Below are 26,272 nucleotides of genomic sequence, written 5' to 3'. Positions count from 1 at the left end.
GATACTCCTTTCTTATTCCCTAATACACTCACCATATTTGGAGATAATTTTCTCTAGTGTCTTTTTCTTAGGTTGATAATATAGTAATTCCACTTCTAGAAATCTACCAAACTCATACAAGTGCTCTAAGTTAAATGAAAAGAAGACTGTTTATGGTATGCAATTTAAAACTTATTGTTTCCAGAATTTTCCATTTAATATTTCTGGGCTGCAGTTGGCCACAGGTAACTGAAACTGTGGAAAGTGAAGCCATAGATAAGAGGACAACTTTATAGAAAAATTGCTATTTGAGTGTTACAACACACATCAGTCCACTAAAGGTTGTGAAGTCCTGTAGTGAAGCATTTCCCAACCTTAATGGAATACTAAACCCTTTCTGATAGGACATCTATTAACATGCTGCAGAACAAATTCTGAGAAATGTTCACCTATTTTTTTTTTTTTTTTTTTTTTTTTTTGAGAAAGAGTCTCGCTGCAATGCCCAGGCTGGAGTGCAATGGCGTGATCTCAATTCACTGCAACCTCTACTTCCCAGGTTCAAGCGATTCTCCTGCCTCAGCCTCCCGAGTACCTGGGACTACAGGCGTGCATCACCAAGCCTGGCTAATTTTTGTATTTTTAGTAGAGACAGGGTTTCACCATATTGGTCAGTTTGGTCTTGAACTCCTGACTTCAAGTGATCCGCCCGCCTCGGCCTCCCAAGGTGCTGGGATTACAGGCATGAGATACCACACCCGGCCCAATTTTCACTATTCTCAGGGAAATTCATAATTCAGTGTTACCACATTTATTACAGAGGAAATCATACATGCTTATATCGTAAGCATGTGTACATCTACTGTGGGGATTACTTCCTTGTTATGTAAGTTTCAAAACTACATTGTAACCAGAGTTCCAACCTCATCCTTCACCACGACCAGACAAGTTCCAATACCAAAATTCAAGAGTCAGAGACAGAGACGGCAAAAATCTACAAGGTTAAGATTCTTAAAGGCTACCTTTTATTATCATAATTCAATACTCAAAGTTACCTTACTAAACAGTGCTTTTTAAGGTAGGTAAAACATATTTAAGCAAATTTCAGGCAAAGAATAAACTTCCTATAGACAGAATCATACTACACTGCAAAATACCTACCTAAGTCAGATTGAAAACCATTGTGTTTTAATTAAACAATCACACACCTCAATGTTTTCACACTCATTATCTCACCAGATTCTCATTACAAAATACTTGAAGATAGGCAGGATAGATATTATCTCCATTTTACAAATGAGAGAACTGAAGTTTTCATGATTTGAAAGTAGAAGAACTTACTTAAAGAGCAGAAATCCAGGTCCACTAACTCCTCTACATCATGAATTTAGATGAATATCAATAATTAGTGCTATAAAAACTTGGAACTGCACATTATTCCTTTGTATAAGGCAACATTTCAATTTTAAATATTATATATAAAATACCTGAAGGTTATGCTCAAAGCAGGTCAGGGTGTGATTAAACAGATTAAGGAAATATACTGTGCTGTTTGATAATTCTTCACTGTTGTTCGTTAAACAATCTGTCAAAAAAATTCAAAAAGTATATTAACATAACTCAAGGAACAATTATATGTTGTCGTTTATCTCTTAAGCTATCAGCTTCGTTTCACACTACAGTAATTCTTTATTCAAACAAGCATGAATTTTCCAAATATATGAAGCTCACTCCTTTCATTTTCCAAAAGTTAAAAAAAAGTCATAACCATTTTCATGAACATCTTAAAATAATCACATACTCTCCTCTTTTCATAAAAATATACCAAATAAAATTCAAATTGACTTTTGATGGCACAAGGTCATAATCATGGAATGTCAGCTATCAAATGCTGCCTTAATAGTGCTATTTAGGCGTAAGACTGTTTACCCCGCATTCATTTTACCAAAACTCATATGCCTTATCATCATTTTTTGTGTCAAATTTCATAGTTCCCTACATCTTCCAACTTCACTAATGAGTCATTTATTATACCTAATGGGGTAACTTTTAAAATTTGCTCTTTCTAATCCATCATGAGTTGGGAGCCCAGAGAAACAAACTGGTGAGAATTTTGCCTAAAATACTGACATGGGGGCTTCAAGTAAAGTCTAGAAACAAAATTGTTTTACATTTTTAAAAATCCTACATAAATGGTATTTCTCTGCAACTGGCTATACTTGCTTAGAGTTAGCTCAAGTTCACTCATCCCTTTTGTTTTCTATGTATATCACAATTTATGTATCCATTTTCTCTTCTTCAGGGAATAATCTATTCTTTTTTTTTTTTAAGAAACGGGGTCTTGCTCAGTTGCCCAGGCTGGAGTGCATTGGCACAATTGCAGCTCACTGTAGACTTGAACTCCTGGGCTCAAGTGATGTTCCCACCTCAGCCTTCCAAAGTGCTGGGATTACTTAAAGGCATGAGCCACTGCGCTCAGCCAGGGAACCTAGTCTTTATACTCAGGTAAACCTTTTTCTTTACCTCTCCTTGTGTTCTCAGCCTGCTATCTCCAATCGAGGTTCAAGTGCCTGGATCCAGATCTTGGAACTTGTGGTCAGCTGTTTCCATCTCACTCTCCTAGAATCCTTGCCCTCTTTATCTTCCACACACTCACGGCCATTTTCATCCCTGGACAGTCCCCATCTACTTTCTGTACTCTCATTCTGGTTATAGAATACTACTACAGAAATTCTAAAACGATAATGAAGGGACTCAATTCAAATTCACGTGTTCTGATCTCAGGGAAAAAAAATGATCCTTGTAGATGCCCTACTAATTGCTCTACAAGGGATGTTCCAAATATTTTCTAATCTCTAGTCCCCAGCCCTACTCTTGTTCCCCCTAATTTCAACAGATGGCTTTGTATTATGCCCACCTTTTTTAGAAATTCAGGGCCATCAGATAGGATCTCTCTCAACTGAAGTGGAGAGACAACATACAAAGCTATTGCAATTACCCAGAAGAAAGGCAGCAGGGCAAGTAGAATTCGTGGAGAAAAGAGAGACTGACTAGGTAGACACTAGGATATGGCACACTAAGGGACATCCATGTACTCTGATAGACAAACACTACAACGAAAGTTAACACTTACTAAATACTTGCTATGTTCTAAGAACTATGCTTACACTGCACTTTAAACACATTTGCCCATTTAATTCTTGCAGTGATTCCATGAGGCAAAAATTATCATTATCTCTATTTTATAAATAAGGAACAGAGAGAAGTTTAGAGAAATTAAGGAAGTTGCACAAGGTCATAAAACTGGTAAGTAAAAAGCTAGAATCTCTACTCATACTGATTCTTGAGCCTGCACTCTCAAACACTGCAAAATAAATAATATATTTATATCTACATTCTAAACCATTAAAAGTTCAAGACTCAGAGTCTACAAATACATGCCACTGCCTACTCCCTCCACTACCCATATATATCTTACACCATACAGGGATTCAGGCAGTCCCCAGCAACTGATCAGAGTTAGCAACTGAGATGAAACCTAAACCTCGTAGACAGGGGGCAGACAGCACAGTAAAGCTCCTTTGTGCAAATCAGAAAAAGATACCCGCTCTGGGTGGATAAATTACAAAAGGTCATTCCTGCCTCCAGAAGCTAAGCTGGAGTTCAGCCCCATTCACCTCCTTGCACAAGCCCCTTGTGCAGGGCTCCTTCTGCACCCATTGTACACAGGACCCTCTTGGTAAACCTATTTCTAGAGTCGTCTCCTCTCTGAACTCACATACTCTACATTCTCTGAAGCTTTATCTTCTCAAGAACATGAATCTCATTCTAACTTCTCACCCTTATCATTTAAAAAATCTGAGGGATCATTACAAATTAGGAAACTAAGCCAGAGAAATCGGTGATATGCTGATGATCATACCACAAGTTAATAAGGCACTGAAATAAAAATAGGCCCAGCATGGTGGTTCACATCTGTAATCCCAGCACTTTGGGAGGCAGGCAGATTGCCTGAGTCCAGGAGTTCGAGACCAGCCTGGGCAACATGGTGAAAACCTGTCTCTACAAATAATACAAAAATTAACCAGGCATGGTGGCGTGCATCTGTGGTCCCAGCTGCTTGGGAGACTGAGAGGTGAGAATTGCTTCAGTTTGGGGAGGTCAAGGCTGCAATAAGCTGTGACTGCACCACTGCATTCCAACCTGCATGAAAGAGTAAGACCTCGTCTCATAGCTCCTCTTAATGCTAGTTTAATATCATCATGAAGTAGCCTGCAATCCTTTTAGGGATGAGGCAGTTGATATAAATAAGAACAACTACATATATGCAGAATATCAGGATATTAGGCTAACAAGACTGAACAAGTTTTCAGTTTTTGTAGTTGATGTGTTGCAGGGAAGTTGAGGGAACACAATTTCATTCACAACAATTGTACATCTGTGTTATAATGAGCTATGTCATGACAACTGACATACACAATATAGGGATGAAAAGGGTCCACATACTGCCTACAAGAGTAGTATACAGTGCATTATCATGAGAGAGCAATAGCAAATTTCTTTTATGCAAGATACATAATTAAAACAAATAATTTCTTTTTAAAAAGTAATTTATAAAGAAAGCTTCTCTGAAGAATAAAAGAACTTAATGTCTTCTATCTTATTGACAGCCATTTACTTTTTACGTAAAATAATTTGAAAATTAAAAGCCAATATAGACTGGTCATCTTGTTAAGTACTACATTAATGTACCATCAAAACTTTTTCAATGATCATTAGACGGTGGTAACATAAAGCACAAAGGAGTTCATTTATACAATGGGGTTAAAAAGTCTTTATTATTAAAGAGCCATGACTTTCTGAATCAAAAGAACAGATCTCTAGTAAACTCCTTTTTTATCTTTTTGCAGGAATTGGGAGCTTAAGGTTATAAACAGTGAGAAGCTATACGGTTTAGAAATTGATAAGTTAAAAGAATATTAATAATAATAAAGCTTCCTTTAAGCACTAAGTGAAGTGGTCATTATGAATTTCCTTCATCTTAATCAATGGAGCCTCATCAAGGACAGATTAGCAGAGTGGCTTTCTCAAAGAAGACTCAGGCATCAGCTTAAGAGTCATTCTTCTTTTTTTTTTTTTCTGCGACAGAAGAATCTCACTCTGTCACCCAGGCTGGAGTGCAGTGGCATAATCTCAGCTCATTGCAGCCTCCACTGTGCCCAGCCTCAAGAGGCATTCTTAAGGGTATTAAGGATTCGAGTTAAGACCTCACATAGAAACCTACTAAATTATCATAACAGGAATTATGCATCTTTAAATAAAGCATTTGGCATCTCTTAGGAATTTTACAAAGATCTTTGCTGTTTTTCAAAACTAGTTTTATAGAAAATAGCAGAGATAATCACCAATTTAGGGTAAGCTTCAGAAAATACAAAATAAACTACGGAATCTTTGTACCTAAATGACTTAATTAAGTTTAACAAATATGAACACTAAGATACTTTAAATTGTAAGATATAAATAATATGATTATAACGCTTAGTACATTTCCCTCTGGATAAAATACGGGAAAGAAAGGTTTTGGTTAACTGACTTTCTGGTTAACCATTAAGTACTACTGTTGTTGCTTTTTAAAGCATCGAGACATATATTTTATGTATTAACTGAAAGTTAGTTTTCCTTTGATGAATCAGAATATACATCAGGATTACACAGTGGTTCAATAGCATCATTATGCTCATTAATTATCACCCAGATCACCTGGATCACTGAAGATATAGGTTGCTCATAAAGAAAGAGTTTTCAGTGTGTAAGAACAAATATCTGAACTGATAATTTTGAAGCCTATCCTATTACAACAATGCTTCATACTGGATACTGCTTACCAAAGAACCCAAACACTAAAGCAGTCACGAACTCGTGAAATCTGGTCATTCTGCTGATTATTTAACTGTTGTATGCACAAAATAAGAAAGAAGGGTCTCAATAACAAGGCTATCCCTATGTCAACAATACACAGCTTTAAAATTCTGAGAAACCTTTAATATATTTTCTTTACTTTTTAGCAGCCATTCTCCATAAGAAAGAGCTAGTTTCCATGTTATTTGTGGTATGAGCAGAAAGAGTTGCACTCTTAACACTTCTTTTGACCTTCCATCCATTTCCAATAACCAGCCTCCTACCAAGACTAATACCATTCGAAGACACGGGAATTCTGAGGAGAAAAGGGATGGGAGTAGTACATGGATGGCATTCTCTCCTCTTTTGGATTCCTAGCCTTCTTTTCATGAATAATAACTGCAGAGAGTAGATGCCACCCCTATTTCAAGCTAAATTAAGCAGAACAGAAAGATAGTCTGGGGCAGTATACTCATTTTAATAATATTCTTTCTAGTAATATTTTACCTTTTATGTTTTTACATTTTTTTCTATTGTTTAATAATATTATTTTACAAAAATTCTAATAGCCCCTGCTATGTTCTGAATGTGTCTCCCAAAATTGATATGTCGAAGCTTGATGGCCAATGCAATAATATCAAGAAGTGGGGCCTTTAGGAAGTGACCAGGTCATGAGGGTTCCTTCTTCACAAATGAGACTTACTCTTCCACTCTTCTGCCATGTAAATGGGATGGTGAATGACAATAATTTTTAAGGCATAATTCTGGAAAATAGCTAATCTCTCCAACCACATCTAACATACAAATACTCATCACAGATTTGAACATTCTGTTAAATTTTTAAAATTTCCATATATTTTTGAATAGGTATTAAATGTATATGGCATAAAATCCAAAGGGTACAAATGCAAATACAGTGAAAACTAAATCTTCCTTCCTTTCCTGCCCACGCAGCTATCCAACCACCTTCCTTCAAAATACATATGTATTTTTAGAACACAAAATATCATACTTTTCTGTACCTCGCTTCTTTTACCTGAGACCGTATGTCTGGGCCAAATTAATTTTAATTGGGAAGAGTCTTTTAAGTAAGTCATATCTGATTGCTTAGCATTTTATTTGCTCCTCAGAAATTCTATGTAAGGAATATTTTCAAGATAGGATGCCTCACAGAGGAACAAAATACCCTAAGAATTTATTCTAAAGCATTTTATACCTGCCATACTGAGTATATATGCAGTAAAACGTTTTCTTTTCAACTAACTGAGCAAAAAAGGTCTGTACTACGAATTAGTGAAATCTTTATTAGAAAATGCCTTTTAAGCCAGGCACAGTGGCTCACACTTTGAATCTTAGCACTTTGGGAGGTCAAGGAAGGAGGCTTGAGTCTAGGAATCCTAGACCAGTCTGGGCAACATGACAAAACTCCATTCTCCATTAAAAACACAAAAATTGGGTAGGCATCCTCGTGCTGCCTGTAGCCCCAGCTACTTGGGAGGCTGAGGCTGGAGGACTGCTTGAGCCCTCAAGAGGTGGAGGCTACAGTGAGCTGAGATTGTGCCACTGTATTCCAGCCTGGGCAACAGAGCAAGACTCTGTCTCAAAAATCAAACAAACAAAAACACCTTTTAAAGACAAAAATGCCTTACCTCTTCTAAGTACATAAATTTAGTCACATCAGTCAAAAGAAGTGAAACCCTGGATCATCTGAAGGTAGGGAGTTATCTCAATTAATCGTTCACAGTCAGTTATAGACTGAACTCCTTGTTCTACTCTTTCTCCTCTTCTCACTGCTACACTTGACTAGTCTTAAAAAATTAAATTAATTACATAAAATTTAAAAATAAAGAAGCGAATCCCAGTATATATCCACTTATTCCAATTAACTGATTTTAAATTATTTATAATTAACATATTTTTCTATGTTAATGGATTTTTCTAAAAAGCTTAAGAATACTTAAAAACAGGTTTACATATGTTAAGCAAATGCTCTTCAATCATATTTATACTAGAAAAGTATATATTTATATAGTGTGTATATATATACACTAGAAAAGTATATACTTTTACTCTGAAAAGTAAAGGATATGCTAAAAAAAAAAAAAAGTTGTGTTAGTCAAGCTTCAGAGACAAAATTTTAAAAGTCAATATTCAATATACCATGGTATAATGACAAGGGAAAAAAACTGGCTGGGGCTTCTTAACCCATTTTAGTTTTTCTTCATATGAACTAAACAAAAAGACAAGTCTTTATAAAAGCTAAGCTACTTAATGACTTATAGGGACACAAATTTTTAATCTATCCTTCTATTTCCAAGGCCCCTCCCTACTTCACATTTTCTTTCCTTCTTGCCTAAACCATAGCAGTAAACTTCTTACTGGTCTCTCTTTCTTCCAATGAGATTCCATGAAAAAAGGATCTTTGCAGTTTTTTTTTTTTTTTTTTTAAGGCTTAGAAAGTGCTAGGTTAAATGATGTTTAAAAAACCTTTTTCTTTAAGACAGGGTCTTGCTCTGTTGCCTAGGCTGGAGTGCAGTGGCGCAATCATAGCTCAAGGCAGCAATCATAGCTCAATGCAGCCTCCAATTCCTGGGCTCAAGCACTCCTCTCACCTCAGCCTCCCAGGCAGCTGGGACTACAGGAGTTTGGCACCATGCCCAGCTAATTTTTTTCTTTTCCTTTCTTTTCTTTTGTTTTTTTTGTTGCCTAGGCTGGTCTTGAACCCCTGGGCTCAAGCAATACTACCATCGTGTCCTCCCGAAGTGCAGGGATTACAGGTGTGAGCATCCCCATTGAGCCAAAAACAAAATCCTTTTAAAAAACTCTGTAGTACTACTCAATGCATTTAATATTCCAGGTACATTGTAAATCCCAAAGATATTACAACATATAGTAGTCACCTCTTATCTTCAAGGGATACATTCCAAGACCCCCAATGGATGCTTGAAACCAAGTACAGTACCAAACCTTCTATATAATATGCTTTTTCTATTTCTATTTTTTTCAAGTATAGTACCAAACCTTCTATATACTATGATTTTAACTTTTTTCTATATCATACCCATGATAAAGTTTAATTTATAAATTAGGCACAGTAAGAGATTAAAAACAAAAACTAATAATTATGTTACTATTATTAAAGAATTAGTGGCCGGGCGCGGTGGCTCAAGCCTGTAATCCCAGCACTTTGGGAGGCCAAGACGGGCGGATCACGAGGTCAGGAGATCGAGACCATCCTGGCTAAAACGGTGAAACCCCGTCTCTACTAAAAAATACAAAAAACTAGCCGGGCGAGGTGGCGGGCGCCTGTAGTCCCAGCTACACAGGAGGCTGAGGCAGGAGAAAGGCGGGAACCCGGGAGGCGGAACTTGCAGTGAGCTGAGATCTGGCCACTGCACTCCAGCTTGGGCGACAGCACGAGACTCTGTCTCAAAAAAAAAAAAAAAAAAAGAATTAGTAAGTAAACTAAGGGTTACTTGAACACAAGTAGTGCCATACCATGACAGCTGACCTTAAAACCAAGATGTTCCTGAGTGCCTCACAGGAGAGGCAGCATCTACAGCATAGTTATGCTGGACAAAGGGATGATTCCCAGCCCAAGCAGATGAAGCAGGATGTCGTGGAATTTCATTATGTTACTCAGAATCATACACAATTTAAGCTTATACATTGTTTACTTCTGAAATTTTCCATTTAATATTTTTGGACTGCAGATGACTGCAGTAACTGAAACTACAGCAAGTGAAACCATGGCTAACAGAATACTGTGTAATCATAATAGGAGAATACTGTATAAGTCTTTCTTTTCTTTTTTTTTTTTTGTTGTTGTTGTAGATAGGGTCTAGGTCTGTTGCCTAGACCGGGGTACAGTGGCACAATCATGATTGATTGCAGCCTTGACCTCCTAGGCTCAAGTAATCCTCCCATCTCAGCCTCCCAAGTTGCTGGGACTACAGGCACATGCCACGAAGTCCAGCTAATTTTTTATTTTTTGTTTAGAGAAGGTTTTGCCATGTTGCCCAAGTTGGTCTTGAACTCCTAGGCTCAAACAATTCTCCCACCTTGGCCTCCCAAAGTGCTGGGATTACAGGTATGAGCCACCATGCCTGGTCTATAACTCCTTCTTAATATGTTGATATTCTAAGCAGTATAAAAAATGTTGGCCCAAACAGTAAACTACTCTATCCTCTATCAGTCAAGGTCCTACTTTCCCTTGCCAACTTTATCTCCCACTATGCTTCCTGGAACATCTGTTGCCCTTTTATACCTCTGTGCCTCTGCCCATGCCACTACCTGCCATGTCCTTCTCTCATTTCTACTTTTTTTTTTTTTTAAGACAGGGTCTTGCTCTGTTGCCCAGGCTGGAATGCAGTGGCACAATCATAGCTCACTGCATCCTTGAACTCCTGGGCTCAAGGGATCCTCCTGCCTTAGCCTCCCAAGTAGCTAGGACTACAGACACATGCCACCATGCCCACCTAATTACAAAAATTTTTTTTTGGTAGAGACGGGGGACTCACTGTGTTCCCCAGGCTGGTCTCAAACTCCTGGGCTCAAGCAATTCTGCCTTGGCTTCCCAAAGTGCTGGGATTACAGGCGTGAGCCACCTCACTGGCGTTATCTCTACTGATTGAAATAATGTCCAATAGTACAGGCCTACGTTCAAAAGGTAGCTCCTCCAGGAAGTCACTTCATATTCTCCCCAGTAAAATTTATTTTCTTCTTCCTCCAAGGACTTTATAACTTTATTAAAGCATTTATGTGTCTGTCCTAGGTTGTATTTGTAAATATATCTTTCTCACTCACTAAACTGAAAGACTTGAAAAATAAGAACTGCCTGGCACATAGTTGGTATTCAAAACACCATCTGAATTGGAATAGTGATTTTAATTTTTCCAAAGACTATCTAAAAATAGATCTTATTTTATTACACAATTACACACAAACCTGCAAAGGTAGAACAGATGCTATCATCCCACCCCACCCCCTGCCACACACCACTTGACAGATTACTGTAAACATCATAATTATTATTATACTAAACAGTTAACATTTCTTGAACATTAAATATGTATCAGGTATGGCCGGGCGCGGTGGCTCAAGCCTGTAATCCCAGCACTTTGGGAGGCCGAGACGGGCGGATCACGAGGTCAGGAGATCGAGACCATCCTGGCTAACACGGTGAAACCCCGTCTCTACTAAAAATACAAAAACTAGCCGGGCGAGGTAGCGGGCGCCTGTAGTCCCAGCTACTCGGGAGGCTGAGGCAGGAGAATGGCATAAACCCGGGAGGCGGAGCTTGCAGTGAGCTGAGATCTGGCCACTGCACTCCAGTCCAGGCGACAGAGCGAGACTCCGCCTCAAAAAAAAAAAAAAAAAAAAAATGTATCAGGCATTGAGCTAAGTGCTTTACACAATTTACTTCACTTAATTCTCAAGGCAACTATATAAGATAGGTTCTATCATTACCACCAATTTACAGATGAAGAAACTGAACTTCCAAGAGGCAAAGTTTTTCTCCCATATCTGACGCTAGTAGGTTAGGGCTGGTAAGTGGCAGAGCTTAGAATCAAACTCAAGTCTGTCTAAATCCAAAGCACATAGTAACTGCTACACTTTTCTACCTTTCACCATTTGCTCAGTTGCCATTAATAAACCATGGTGTCCATGACAGTTTATTTAAACTTAGCAATAAAAAGTATTATCCAGCTTCAAAGATCCCAAAATTCACTAAAATAAAATCTGACATTTGTACTACTGAACTGTAACTGCAACAAGAAAAAGAAAGAATTACTTACTTGCACAATTTGCCTCCTGCCATGTGGTATTAAAAAACTCTGAGAGAATCACAACTATTTGCATTCTATCTGCCATTAAGAGACTTCTGGCACAACTCTGACTCTCTGAAGTATTCTATAACAAAAACAAGAGAGAAAAACACAATCTGAGTATTTTTAGACTTTGCAAACAATTTGAGGCAAAAACCTTACAAAAAATAACATTTATTACAAGCTTTGTAACATTTTGTTTGATATGATCAGATAATGTTAACATTAATAATAACAATGATAATAAAGTAATTAGCAGTTAACATTTATTGGTACTAGGTTCACCTGCAAGGGAAGAAAATCTTTGTACCTAAATAGCTTGTACTCAGATGGAAAAATACGCTTTTGCAGATCATTTTAATAATGAAAGAAACTCATGCTATGCAAATAATAAATCCAAGTTCCCAAATTATTTGATCCTTATCTATTTCCTTTCCCTTGTGCCCCAAGCAAGGAACTAAGTCCTACTGACCCTTAATTCTTTCAAAGTTATTTAACTCCTACTATTTACTAGGCACTATAAAAATCCTGAAGTTTTGATGATATAAAAAGTATAAAAGAGGCTGGGCACGGTGGCTCAAGCCTGTAATCCCAGCACTTTGGGAGGCCGAGACGGGCGGATCACAAGGTCAGGAGATCGAGACCATCCTGGCTAACCCAGTGAAACCCTGTCTCTACTAAAAAATACAAAAAACTAGCCGGGCGAGGTGGCGGAGGCCTGTAGTCCCAGCTACTCGGGAGGCTGAGGCAGGAGAATGGCATAAACCCGGGAGGCGGAGCTTGCAGTGAGCTGAGATCTAGCCACTGCACTCCAGCCCGGGCGACAGAGCAAGACTCTGTCTCAAAAAAAAAAAAAAAAAGTATAAAAGAATGCCATCGATTCTGGGGCTTTGAGAACCTCTCGCAGATACACAGACAAGGAGTTATACAGTGTGACAAATAATAAACGAGAGTGGTAACTCCTGGGAAACAAATGATCAGCCATGTGGGAGAAGAAATGGAAAAAAGGAGAAAAGGAAGAATCTCTGCTTTAAAATATTTGCTGATGTTCATTTTGGGAAGGTTATCTTCTTTGTAGCTTAGTTTTGTCATCCCATTAAAAGGTCCATTTGAATGAGTGCTTGCTTTTAAAATAGTGAATTGAACAAAACTTTATTATTATTATTATTACTATTACTATTATTGTTATTTGAGACAGAATCTCACTCTGTTACCCAGACTGGAGTGCAGTGGCAAGATCTCAGCTCACTGCAGCCTTTGCCTCCCAGGTTCAAGCGATTCTTGTGCGTCAGTGAGAATCTGGGACTACAGGCGCACGCCACCAAACCCAGCTAATTTTTGTATTTTTAGAGCCACTGCACCTGGCCATGAACAAAACATTTTAAAAGACTCCTTTTTAGAATTACCTTCTGAGCAATACCAGTCATAGAAGAAAATTTTCTATTATCACTTTTTTTTTTTAGATGGAGTCTCACTCTATTACCCTGGCTGGAGTGCAGTGGTGCCATCTCAGCTCACTGCACCATCTGCCTCCTGGGTTCAAGTGATCCTCCTGCCTTAGCCGCCCGAGCAGCTGGGACTACAGGCAATGTGCCACCACACCTAGATAATTTTTATTTTTAGTAGAGATGGGGTTTCACCATGTTGGTCTGACCAGTCTTGAATTCCTGACCTCAGGTGATTCACCCGCCTTGGCCTCCCAAAGTGCTGGGATTACAGGCATGAGCCACCATGCCTGGCCTATTATCTCTTCTTAAGTAGAAGTAATAATAGTGTATTAATACAAGCCTGGGTCACTAGCTAGTGACCTTGGGCAGCTGACCTCTCTAAGGTTTGGTTTCAAAATCAAGGGTCCTACAGTTACTGTATGTATTAAATGAAATAGCATACATTAATCACTCAGCACATTGTCTGGTACACAGTGAATGACATATGCTATTTCACCTAGCTACTATGCTGCCAACATGAAGTGCTGTAAGTAAGTTTAGTTGGATAAGTGTAATTAGTTGCTTAAGTTGAATCTTCATAAGTAGGTGACTGGCTATTTTAAAAATCAATATAGTAAAGCCTGTATGGGTGTTCAGTGTGTGGAATAGTTCAGTTGAGGAAGATATCAATGTAGTTTTGAGAAATTAGGAAACAGTTCATGAAGGAAGGATATAAACTAAGCCCTATATTGAGGAAGAGAAAAGCATTCGAAAATAAGAATTAAATGATCACGGGATGAAAGTGATAATGATTATGTGGTATTTGGGGAGTATTCAGTAGTCTATGAAAGTAGGGCTATTAAAGGACTAAGTTAGAACAAGGTTATGAGAAGCCTTGAGGGTCATGAGAATTAGTGAGAAATTCTTGAAGATTTTTGAGGAGGGTGTCATGAAAAGCAGTTTCAGGAATATATGTTTAGGCCGTGATATGTAGGGTGAGGTGGCAGGGAGACTCATTACACTACTTCCATAGCTCAGGTATACTGAAAGGATGATGACAGCAGTGAGGACAGAAAGGAAATGATTAATAATCCAAACGATGATGAGGTACTTATTTAGTACTTCTCAGTTCTAAATGTCCCAACTGCACTTCCTTACTTAATCCTCATAACAACTCTTTGAAATAGGTACTGTTAGCTGGGTAGAGGGTAAACTATCAAAGGTGACTGAGAAGGAAGAATTGGAGAGAGAAAGAAAAATAAGGAGAGCACAATGTCCTGTACATCAAGGAAAAGGGAAGTGGTGGTCGTGTCAAATCCTGCTGAGAGAATTGGAGGTACATCTGTCAACACTGACAGTATTGGTGACACTAACAAGAATGAATTTGATGGTGTCTTTGGGTGTGAAAGTGAGGTCAGAGTGGGTTGAACACAGAATGGAAGATGAGGATGTGGGAAGAGTGAACCTAGACAACTGCTGAAGAGTTTGGCCTTGATGGGGAGATAAGAAAGAGAGGTCACTAAAGAGCAATGTGGGACCCATGCATCATTACCCTGATGCATGGTTTCTTAAAGCATGATATCCACCTATTACGTTTAGGTTTCTCTTCTGGACAGACGTCCCTTTAAAATGGAAACTGCCACATCTTTGTATTCCCAACACCTCGCCAAGTGACCAAAAAAACAATGGTCCTTGTTTATACTTAGACCTCTTAATACTCAAATCTATCATAACCACTTAGCAGAACCCTAACCATCATGAAGCCAGCCATTTCTTTTGATCATGCCTGCACCCAGGAAGTCAGGAGTTGCTGGCAAAAAATTAACAACACAGATTAATTCCACAGTAAATCCATAATCCTAAACCATACCCCTCACTTTTCTGTCTGCTCATTCTCTCCTTTTTATAACTTCTCCACTCTCCCAGAAACTCTGATCCCTCTCCCACTCTTTACTCTCAAGAGAAGATCTAGCCTCCTGGATAACAGAAGCCTTCAAGCTGAAACTCTAACCTGCCTACCTCTACATGTAACCTCTCTTTCTATCCTCCTATTATGGTGAGGAAGGCACCTGTCCCTTTCAAGGCCCATCTCTCTGAGGATACCCTAGATCCCATCTACCCTGCCTTTTCTAGAAACTGACCTTGTCTGCTTCCCACTCCCTCCTACAGAATCTTCACCTTCTCTAAAGGACCCTTACTATCAACATTTAAACATGTCCAGCTCTCTCCCATCTTGGGCAAGGAAGAAGAGAAGGCAGGACAGAGGAATGGAGGGACAGGGGAATGGAAAGAAATGACAGAAAGTCAGCCTGGCATGGTGGCTCACGCCTATAATCGCAGCACTTTGGGAGGCTGAGGCAGGCGGATCACTTGAGGTCAGGAGTTTGAGACCAGTCCGGACAACATGGTGAAACCCCACCTCTACTAAAAATATAAAAATTAGCCAGGTGTGGTGGTGGACACCTGTAGTCCCAGCTACTCGGGAGGCTGAGGCTGGAGAATCGCTTGAACCCAGGAGGTGGAGGTTGCAGCAAGCCGAAATTGTGCCATGCCTTCCAGCTTAGCTGACAGAGCGAGCCTCTGTCTAAAAAAAAGACAGAGAGAGAGAGAAATGAAAGAAAGTCTCTGAGTCCCACAGTGCTCTTTAGTGACCTGTCTTTCTTATCTCCCCATCAAGGTCAAACTCTTCAGCAGTTGTCTAGGTTCACTCTTCCCACGTCCTCATCTTCCAATCCCTGTTCGTTCAACCCACTCTTATCTCACTTTCATACCCAAGGACTCCATCAAATTCACTCTTGCTAGTGTCACCGATACTGCCAGTGTTGACAGATGTACCTCCAATTCTCTCAGCAGGATTTGACGAAAATAACCACCCCTTCCCTTTTCCTTGATTTACAGGACATCATGTTCTCCTCATTCTTCTTTATCTCTCCAATTCTTCCTTCTCAGTCACCTTTGGGAGTTTACCCTTTACTTAATCTTAAATTCTTAGTGTTCCTACTCATTCTTCAGGTATGTTCACCCAATTCATGATTTCAAATGCCATTTTTATGCCGACACTTCCAAAGGCGTTATCTCCAGGCCAGTCCTCTACATGTCTATATTCAACCACATAGGCAATATCTCCACTTAGAAAGCTCATAAACACCTCAAAATCAACAAGTTCAAAACTGAGTTAATGATCTTCCCCCACTAAACAGACTCCTCCTGCCAGCTCAGTAAATGACAACCCTATTCACTAAGCTGCTCTTATTAAAACCCTGGAAATCATCACTACCTTTTCCTTACTCCCCACTTTCAATTAACCTCCAAGCCTGTAATTTCTGCCTCCGAAGTATCTCTGAAATCTACCCATTTCTCCCCATCATGATGGCCCCCACATAGTCTAGCCACTACTGTCTCTCATACCACCGTAATAGTCTAATTCATCTTCCCACATATCTTCTTCCCCTACCCTCCCCAGCCCCAACCCCCTCCATTTTCTGTCACATAGCAAAGTACAAATCTGATTATGTCATTCCACAGAATTAAACCTTTCAATAACATCATACTGCTTTAAAATCAAAGTCTAAAATCCTTAACATATCCTACAAGGCCCACATGACCTGCCGCCTGTCTACTTCTTTAGGTTCAGACCACGGGTCTCCTTCTTGCTCACTGTGCTGTGTTCTAGACCTTAAATACACCACAAACTCCCTTTCCATCTCAGTCTTCATGCCTGCTATTTCTTTACATGTATACCTTCCCTCCCCTGTCCCACGTTCTCTCAAATTGTAGGTGTCTGCTTTAATCACTGACCATTCTACCTACCCCCCAGTCATACTCAAGATCAGCATTCTTGTCATATGCATTGGTAGCATCTGGGTTTTTTAATCAGCAACACTTATTACACATGAATTAAATAATTATTTGTATAAGGAGATGCTTAATGTCTGTCTTCAGACTACAAGCTCTGCTCATTCACGCTATATCCCTAGTAGCTACCACAACCTATACATAATAGGTACTCAATAATATTTTCTAGAATGAATGCAGAAGAAATATTACATTTTCTGATCTCTAATGAAAGGCATAGATTATTATACTATGTTCTGGTTTTCTCCCTATAGTCCTAAGAATTTGTTAGTTAATAATCTATAGTAAAAGTGTATTGAATACTCACCAAATACATAACCCAAGTGATTAGCACTTCACAAAGATATACAGACACATAGATAGATAGAGATAGATAGGTAGATGGATGGATCTATAAATCTAAATCTAAATTTTAAACACTATCTAAATTTTAAACAAACCAAGTAGAATAGGACAGAGCCTACCAATTCAGAATCTGAGGGGGCAAAAGCATCCTCAGGACCATTCTGGTAATGCTGAATCACAATGAAACTATGTCCCTATCAGTTTAAACTAAAAGGAGCAAGTGTGACTCTAAGGAAGAGGGAATCCCTCAGTTCTATCATTCAGGTTTCAGAAATCACACTGTATTTTTTACCTTGAGATAATAAAACTATATGCAATCCCTGTCCCAGAAATTCTAAAAGGAAGTGACAAGAACCTAGGATTCTTATCAGGGAATTTTATTATAGTTAATTATATTGCTGTACCACATAAACAGCTTACTAGTTTCTGGCTTTGATTCTTTTTTTCTCCTTGTTATACTCCTCTCCTCTCTCAATCAATCAATGTCCATTCACACTAAAGAAGGGTAGAAAGAATGCCTTGAGATTCAGCTTGTAGGTTTCCTCTGATGAATCAGCCTTGCTCTGTTCCCTCATTTTTTTTTTTTTTTCTTTTTTTGAGACAGAGTCTCATTCTGTCACCTAGGGTGGAGTGCAGTGGTGTAAACTTGGTTCACTGAAACCTCAGCCTCCCAGGTTCAAGTGATTCCCCCACCTCAGCCTCCTGAGTAGCTGGGATTATAGGCACACACCACTACTCCTGGTTAATTTTTTGTATTTTTAGTAGAGACAGGGTTTCACCATGTTGGCCAGGCTGGTCTCGAACTCCTGGCCTCAGGTGATTTGCCTGCCTCAACCTCCCAAAGCACTGGGATTACAGGCATGAGCCACCATGCCTGGCCTCATAAGTTCATTATTATACATGATGGTTCAACTCCCAAACCAGTCCGCATAGCCTTTTAAATCTATAAAGTACCTCACAACTGTAGAAGTTATGCTTTTGAGCTAAAGAATCATATACAGCTCTACTTGGGAAAGAAGGGGAGCTGAGACCAAGGCCTAGGATGAGTTGGAGAGAAAATACAAAAAAAGTTTCCCTGCCTCTTTTCACCTATTTATCTACTTCCTTTCACATCAGGGTGAGTTGAGCTGGGTACCCAGGTTGCTGGTAGAATCTGAGGGAGAGGAAGGGGGTTTCTACAACTCCCCCACTGGGAAGCCTCCTCTGGGTAGTGGGGAATTCATATAGAAATTCATATGCAGATTGGGTGATGCCTATAATACTGCACACTAGAGTTTGGGGTGCTACTTTTAGCCTCTTTTTAATTCCACAGTACCTACACACATGAGAAAAGCTTTGCTGCCTCCAAAGACCCACACTTTGCATCATGATCCCTGGCCATTCCGCCCACAATAGCACTTGTCCTTTAGAGTACATGGAACCCTAAAACAACTCATCTTAACGGCTCAACACTGAATATGATGCTATATCATATCCTGCTGCAGTTGATAGGTACTATGTTTTAAAGTGATAGTAAGATATATATTCCTTGCTATACCCAACGCAAGTGTGCCTGGAAAATACTGCATGTAAGCCTGAATTTATTTACCTTGAAAATATGTCCTTGGCCAGATGTGGTGGCTCACACCTGTAATCCCAAATCTTTGGGAGGCCAAGGTGGGTGGATTATTTGAGGCTAGGAGTTCGAGACCAGCCTGGCCAACATGGTGAAACCTGTCTCTACTAAAAATTAAAAAATTAGCCAGGTGTGGCGGTGCACACCTGTAGTTCCAGCTACTCGGGAAGCTGAGGCAGGAGAATCACTTGAACCCAGAAGGCAGAGACTGCAGTGAGCCGAGATGACACCACCGCACTCTAGCCTGGGCAACAGAGCGAGACCTTGTCTCACAAAAAAAAAAGAAAAAACAAACAAAAACACATGCTCTTTACAGAAAGGTTGACTACAGATTTTATTTAATGCAAATAAATTCCCCATTTATGTAAAATGACAGATTTTTATTTTTACGTATGTATGTATGTATGTATGTATGTATGTATGTATTTTGAGATAGAGTCTCACTCTGTTGCCCAGGCTAGAATGCAGGGGCGCAATCTCCGCCCACTGCAACCTTGGCCTCCCAGGCTCAAGTGATCTTTCTGCCTCAGCTTCCAGAGCAGCTGGGACTACAGGCATATGCCACCACACCTGGATAATTTTTGTGTTTTTAGTAGAGACAGGGGTTTCACCATGTTGGTCAGGTTAGTCTCAAACTCCTGACCTCAGGCGATCCTCCGCCTCAGCCTCCCAAAGTGCTGGGATTACAGGCATGAGCCACCACACACAGCCATGACAGATTTATTTTAAATAATAACAGGCTGACTTAAAGCAGGATACAACTAGATACAAATTTATATTTAGTGCAACTACAAACAAGTTTAGAACAAGTTTAAATTTATGAAATAATTCCAACCACATTTTCATGAGACTACTTGCTGTCCCCTTAATACAAGAGGAACTTTCTCATTCTCCAATCCCAATGTTATTCCTCATGTTTTTCCTTTACCAAACATATCCGGCCCACACCTCGTGACTCCCACCAACCCTGACACTCTAATATTTTCCTAAACTTTATAAAGTACTTAAGAGCAGGAATTGTGTCTGTTTTTCTTTTTTAAATTAAGGCCCTCACAGCAGGTACCACACAACTAGAAACACCCTCAAGGTACCAAGAATGAAGTGCAGTCTTACAATTTCTTAAAATTTTACCTCCCATTTACTTAGAGGTATTACTATGTGTCAGTTTTCTAATTTGTTGCTGTTGTTGTTGATGCTGTTTGAGACGGAGTCTCGCTCTGTCGCCCAGGCTGGAGTGCAGTGGCGCGATCTCGGCTCACTGCAAGCTCCACCTCCCAGATTCACGCCATTCTCCTGCCTCAGCCTCCCGAGTAGCTGGGACTACAGGCGCCTGTCACTACGCCCGGCTAATTTTTTGTATTTTTTAGTAAAGACGGGGTTTCACTGTGTTAGCCAGGATGGTCTTGATCTCCTGACCTCGTGATCCACCCGCCTCGGCCTCCCAAAGTGCTGGGATTACTGGCGTGAGCCACCATGCCCGGCCTATCCCCATTTTACAGATTAGTAAACATGGACAGAGAATGTAAGTAACTTGCCGAGAGTATACTGCTAATAAGCAGAATGCAACTGGACTCCTGGCCGCTAGCTCCAGACTGTCTATATCACAAAGATGAAGTCACAGGCAATATCTCTTTTAATTCTTTCAACAGCCGCATTAGGCAGCTGTTCTTTCCACTTTATAGAGGAGGAACTAAGGTTCTGAGAACACAGTTAATCCAAGGTTACATAGTTAGAAGGTGGTGGACATGGAACATTTCCGGCTACAAAGCTCAAATTCCCAACCACTACCAGTGTCTCCACCCCATCTGTTTCAGAAAAGGATCCTTCCCGGGAACTCCAGAAGAAGATGAGGAGAAGCTATGGTGGAGAGGGCGGAGGAAGAGGAAGAGGGTTGAAGAATCAGGACCCCCAAGAAAACCAATCACACCTATATGAACCAAAGCTGTCCAACAGCATTCATGGAAGCAAAAACCCAAACCCCAAGCCCCATAATGCCACCCCCTTTTCCTGATGTCCCAACTCCACAGACCCAGTCCAAGCCCTTTTTCTTACTGTTGGGGAAGTAAGGGGAAACTGAGGCCCCCAGCATTGACCATCATTACATCCTCCTCCTTTCCCAACTCTCCCGCGCCACAGTCCCGGACGTGGTCCTGTACCCACCCCCACGGCTCGGCTGATGTTGTCCATCTTGCTGACGACCTGTTGGAAGAGGGGGTAGCAGGTCTGACAGAGGCGCACGGGCCGGGCGCTGCGCACCAGACACCCTGTCAGCTCTGCGCTGCTGTTGGCGAAGTCCAGCAGGAGCTCCCGGCACTCGGGATCCAGATCCGGCAGGTCCGGGGGCAGCGACAGAGGCCCCAGCCTTCCACCCTGCAGCAGGGACAGGGACAAGTCCTCCACCTCCAACAACTGCTGCTCCGACAGGAGGTCGTGGAAGACCCGGTGCGGACTGCTGCCGAAGGGGAGCGCGCCCAGGGCCAGCCCCGACCACAGCAGCAGCCCCACCGGCAGCCACGGCGGCAACGAACACCTCCGCCGCGCGGCTGTCGGGCCCGGCTCCATCACGGGGCTCACACACTCCAGGGCGCCCACCACCACCTCTCCGCCCCCAACCGGCACCGCGGACAGCCGCCGCTTCCGGTTTCCGCAAGCGCAGGCAGAGAGCAGGGTCAGGAGGAGGGCGCGTCACGGCCCCGCCCCTTGCGCGCGACGCCCCGCCCCATTGGCTGCCGGCTGTCTCCGGGACGCGGGCCTGCGCGCGTGCGGGACGCGCCCACCCTGCGGCCGCGCGCTACCCAGCTGGCGTTAGACGCGGTGCGGGCGGGAGGGGAGCACTGAGGGCTGCCGAGCCCAGGCTCGCCAGCCGGTGATTACGAGCGCCCACCGCTTTGGACAATTGCATCTCGGGGGTCGTGACCCTTGAACGCCCGCCCCTCTGGGAGTTCCGGGCGTCCTACAAGTTTCTTACCTCGCTGGACGGACGACGGCCTCCGCCGTGGAAATGACCGTCGGCTGCGTTCGCAGAGAAAGCCCGCTGGGCGGTGCCTCGGCAGATTTTCTGCGTGGTGTTCCTTAGCGTAGTTTTTTCCTCATCCCATTTGGAGAGAGTAGTAATGCCCCTTGGTTATTATAGGTGGTGGAGCCTAGCGGTTTCCGAGCGTTTTGTTTTTTAAAAAGCTCTCAACTGTCTGCCTCAGCGTTGTCAGATGGAGCTCTCTGGGATGAGGGAAATATTCTACATCTGCGTTATTAAGGCAGCCACTGGACACATTTATGGTGTTGAGCCGGCTGAGGAACTGAATTTTAACTTTTATTTAATTTAGGGCCGGACGGGGTGGCTCACGCCTGTAATCCCAGCACTTTGGGAGGCCGAGGCAGGCAGAGCGCTTGAAGCCAGGAGTTGGAGGCGAAATTTTTAGTATTTTTGTATACTAAAAATACAAAAACCCGCCGTTGGGCGTGGTGGCGCAAGCCTGTAGTCGTAGGTTGAGCGGGGAGGATGGCTTGAGCCAGGAGGTCGAGGCTGCAGTGAGCCAAGATCGCGCCACTGCTCTCCAGCCTTCGCGACAGGGTGAGACCCCCATCTCAAAAATAAGTAAGTGTTTAACTTAAATGTAAGTAGCCACATCTGTGTAGTGGCGACTGTACTTGACGCAAGTCTGGTCCGACAGTGGCCAAGAAGCAGGTTTGCTTGGAACTGAAGGGGTACCAGGGACGCAGCGCGTTCAGTGCTAAAACCCAGGAAATCCTGGACAAACTGCTCAACTTCAAACTCCTATCCAGTTTCTGACATGCCCGAGGCAATAGCAGGGGACACTCGAAAAAGCGTCCTGATACCGTTGCCAGTCTGTAAAAAGAATTTAAGCTCATAATCTGGAAAACAGTTTTCTGACAAGTATCTGACCAACCAGGTTGGTAGAAAATTACTTCCGGGCTTTGTGTCATCCTGCTTTTCAGGGTTGTAATTTTTGCCTTGTAAATTGCAGAACTGCTGCACTAAATTCTACTTACCTTAGAGTCCTAATTTATGTTTCTGACGGTTCTTCCAAAACTTTGTTGTTGTCGTTGTTGTGTATTTGATTTGGTTTAGAGACATAGTCTCGCTAGACTGCCCAGGAAGGACTCGAACTCCTAGGCTCAAGGGATCCTCAGGAGGCTGCCTCGGCCTGCCAGACAACTGGACTACAGGCACAGGCTGCTGTGCCTAGCTTGGGGGTTCTTACAGTTATTTTTTACCCCGCCTGTTTAGTTGTTGTTTTATGTGCCTTAATTTGCTTTGGATAGCTAAATTTTGTTTCATTTTTGTTTATAAGAAACTGAATAGTAGGAAATTTGATTTGTATACCAATAAATGTATTTCCAAAAGAGAAAATAAGTTGTCTTAAGTTTTGCAAAAGTCATCACGTAACTCTTAGGTCTTTCTGCGTATTAGAATGATCTTTCTTTTAAATTCTTTAAAGCGCCATTCTGTGTTGTAAGTGGATGTGTAAATTGTTAACTTCTATGGAAATCAATGTGCAGAATCAACAACACGTGCTCTTTGATGCACGTGCTCTTTGATGCAGCAAGTTCACAACCTTGTCATAGACACTTATTCATTGCAATATTGTTTGTAATGGTAAAAAGGATGGCTTCAAAAAGCATGTTAAGGGGCTGGGCACGGTAAGTCATGCCTGTAATCCCCGCACTTTGGGAGACCGAGGCAGGCAGATCACCTGAGATCAGGAGTTCGAGACCAGCCTGGCCAACATGGTGAAACCCCATCTCTTCTGAAAATACAAAAATTAGCCGGGTGTGGTGGCGGGTGCCCGTAATCCCAGCTGCTCAGGAGGCTGAGGCAGGAGAATCTCTTGAACCTGGGAGGCAGAGGTTGTGCTGTGCTCCAGACTGGGTGACAGAGCGAGACTCCGTCTCAAAAAGAAAAAAAAAAATTTTAAGGAAATTACAGACACTTTTCCTCTTCCTTTGCTTTCCATTCCTGGAACAATTCAATCTTAAAGGTCAAGTAGAGCAAGAAGGCATCTGTGCTTGGTAAGGATGGGGTGTCAGAGACCCAGAGAGAGGTGTCAGAGCACAGGTAAGATGAAGAGGACAGTGGTGTGAGGGAGGGTGGCAGCATCAGCCTGATGCAGAGTATTGGGTTCTGAGTGGATAAGAAGGGTCTCCATGCAGAGGACTGGCAGCGGTGACTGGGAGGTTGCTTGCATTCAGAAGGATTGATGGAATCAGTAAATATATTAAGAATAATTGGAGTCCAGTTTCAGACTGTCAGAGAAGAAAGTTACAAATATGAAAAGAGAGAAATGAACTCTAATGTTGGATTAAAATTAGAAATATCAGTGCAAATTCATAGCTTAAAATACATAGTCATCCATTGATACCAGCTGGGGAATGGTTTCAAGACCCCCCCCCCCCCACAGATGCCGAAATCTTCAGATCCTCAAGTCCTTTACATAAAATGCCATAGTATTTGCATATAACCTACACATTTCCTTCTGTATACTCTTTTTCTTACATTCTGTTAAAGCATCTTCTTTATACTTTTAACTCATATCTAGATTACTTACAGTACCTAATACCATATACATGCTATGTAAATAGTGGTTACACTATGTTTGGTTTTTAAATTTATGTTATTTTTTATTGTTACTTTTTTTCTACTAGGAGATATTACTTTTTTAAAAATTATGGTAAAATATACATAACATAAAAGTTACCATTTTTAATGTACTTTCAGTGGCATGTTACTTTTTATTGCGGTTTTATTTTTGAATTGTTTTTCTCTTTTTTTGTAGAGATGGGGTCTTCCTGTATTGCCCAGACTAGTCTCAGACTCCTGGGCTCAAGTGATCCTCCCACTTCAGCCTCCCAAAGTCCAGGAATTAGCAGTATGAGCCCCTGTACCCAGCCCTCAAATATTTTAGACCTGCAGTTGGTCAAATCCAAGGATGCAGAACCCATGGATACAGAGGGCCAACTATATATAGTATAGAAATAAATATGGATGTAAATATATATGTATATATTTTTATGTGTATGTACATATATGAATATATGCTATATGTGTACATATATGTGTGTGTGTGTGTATTTCCTCTGGCTTTGTCCACTTAGAACACTTAGTAGCAAAGGTACCCTAGTGATAATGAGCATGCATAATGCCCAGATCTTGGATTCTAAGTATCATTCTCCACTAAAAGGAACCAAAGATCCTTGGAGGAATGGCTGATTCAGAAAAAGCACAAATTGAGACTGGATCATCTTGTGCCAGAAAGTAAGGAAGTACTCAAAGAATAATGTTGGAAACATGTTAAGGGCATACAGAAACCATCTTAAATAGACTCCCACTGGTCAAATCTGAGTCAATCTCAGCATCGAAATAATGGTTAACAAATTATAGCCCATTACGTAAAACCACAAGCTTACAGGGATCAATTTAAGTAATAGATTGATAAGTACATTTATTTATTTTCATAGATTCTCCCTACCAGATACTTATTAATTACAAATGGGGAAAAAGGAGTAAATTTACAGTGGAAAAGCTTGTCCAGTCCTATGTTAATTAAATGATCAACATGAACGTCATCATAATGGAACATACAGAAATTGTGTGCACCTGATAGGCTGCAATTAGAAGAATACAGTGTCAGTTCTGTTATATTCCTGCCAAAGATGCATAATCTGATTCTAATCGTGAGGGAGGTGTCAGACAAACCAAATTAAAGTTCATTACGTAAAATATGTCGACTATAATCTTCAAAAGTGTTACAGCTACAAAAGTCAAGGAAAGATTAAGGAACTGCACCTGACAGGACATTACTGGGACAACTAGCAAAATTCAAATAGGGTCTGAGAATTAGATGGTAGTTATGTATATTGCTGATGAGATTAACTAATGATTATGAGAGAAGATTATATTTATCATAATACAATAGCCTCATAGTGTAAGAAGAAGAAGAAGAAGAAGAAGAAGGAAAGGTATTGTCTTAAATGTAAACCTAATTAAAAAAAAAAAAAAAGTAATGCTATTGCCTAAATTCGGGTCCTTTGCATCTCTTGCCTGCGATATTGTAACAGCAAAAACTAGCAATCAAAGGGAAACGTCTGGAAACCAGAAAAGAGAAAGAGAAATTGACCTATGATGCCACCTCACATTCCCATTGTAAATTCAAAATGTTAATCAAGACTCTGTGAGACTTTCAAAAAATTTGTTTTCATGGGAAATGGTTAAGAAAAATTACCTCAAATTTGGAAATAAAGTAAAAAACCATCAGCATACTGGGGCATATTTTCTTATTCTTTCTTTGTCTTTTTCAGATTGGATTAAT

At 40.9% G+C, this 26,272-nt stretch overlaps 1 protein-coding gene across 2 annotated transcripts in view; it reads right to left on the bottom strand.

Annotated features, from left to right (window-relative positions):
- OSTM1 (osteoclastogenesis associated transmembrane protein 1) overlaps positions 1 to 21,610 on the bottom strand; it is a 35,982-nt gene extending 14,372 nt beyond the window's left edge. For both annotated transcript variants that reach the window (XR_002730379.2, XM_023205964.2), the window contains exons 1-3: positions 21,105 to 21,610; positions 11,673 to 11,787; positions 1,464 to 1,561 (exon numbers count right to left, since the gene is read on the bottom strand). Coding sequence is in view for 1 of the 2 variants with exons in the window: in XM_023205964.2 (XP_023061732.1) it covers positions 1,464 to 1,561; positions 11,673 to 11,787; positions 21,105 to 21,506 (615 nt within the window). In the remaining variant the exon portion in view is untranslated. The remainder of the gene's footprint in view (positions 1 to 1,463; positions 1,562 to 11,672; positions 11,788 to 21,104) is intronic.
- Positions 21,611 to 26,272: the final 4,662 nt, after the last annotated feature.

Source organism: Piliocolobus tephrosceles, chromosome 5 (genome assembly GCF_002776525.5).
Source record: "Piliocolobus tephrosceles isolate RC106 chromosome 5, ASM277652v3, whole genome shotgun sequence".
NCBI lineage: Eukaryota > Metazoa > Chordata > Mammalia > Primates > Cercopithecidae > Piliocolobus > Piliocolobus tephrosceles.
The sequence above is the reverse complement of the archived record's forward strand: the minus strand, read 5'-3'. Positions and strand labels throughout refer to the sequence as shown.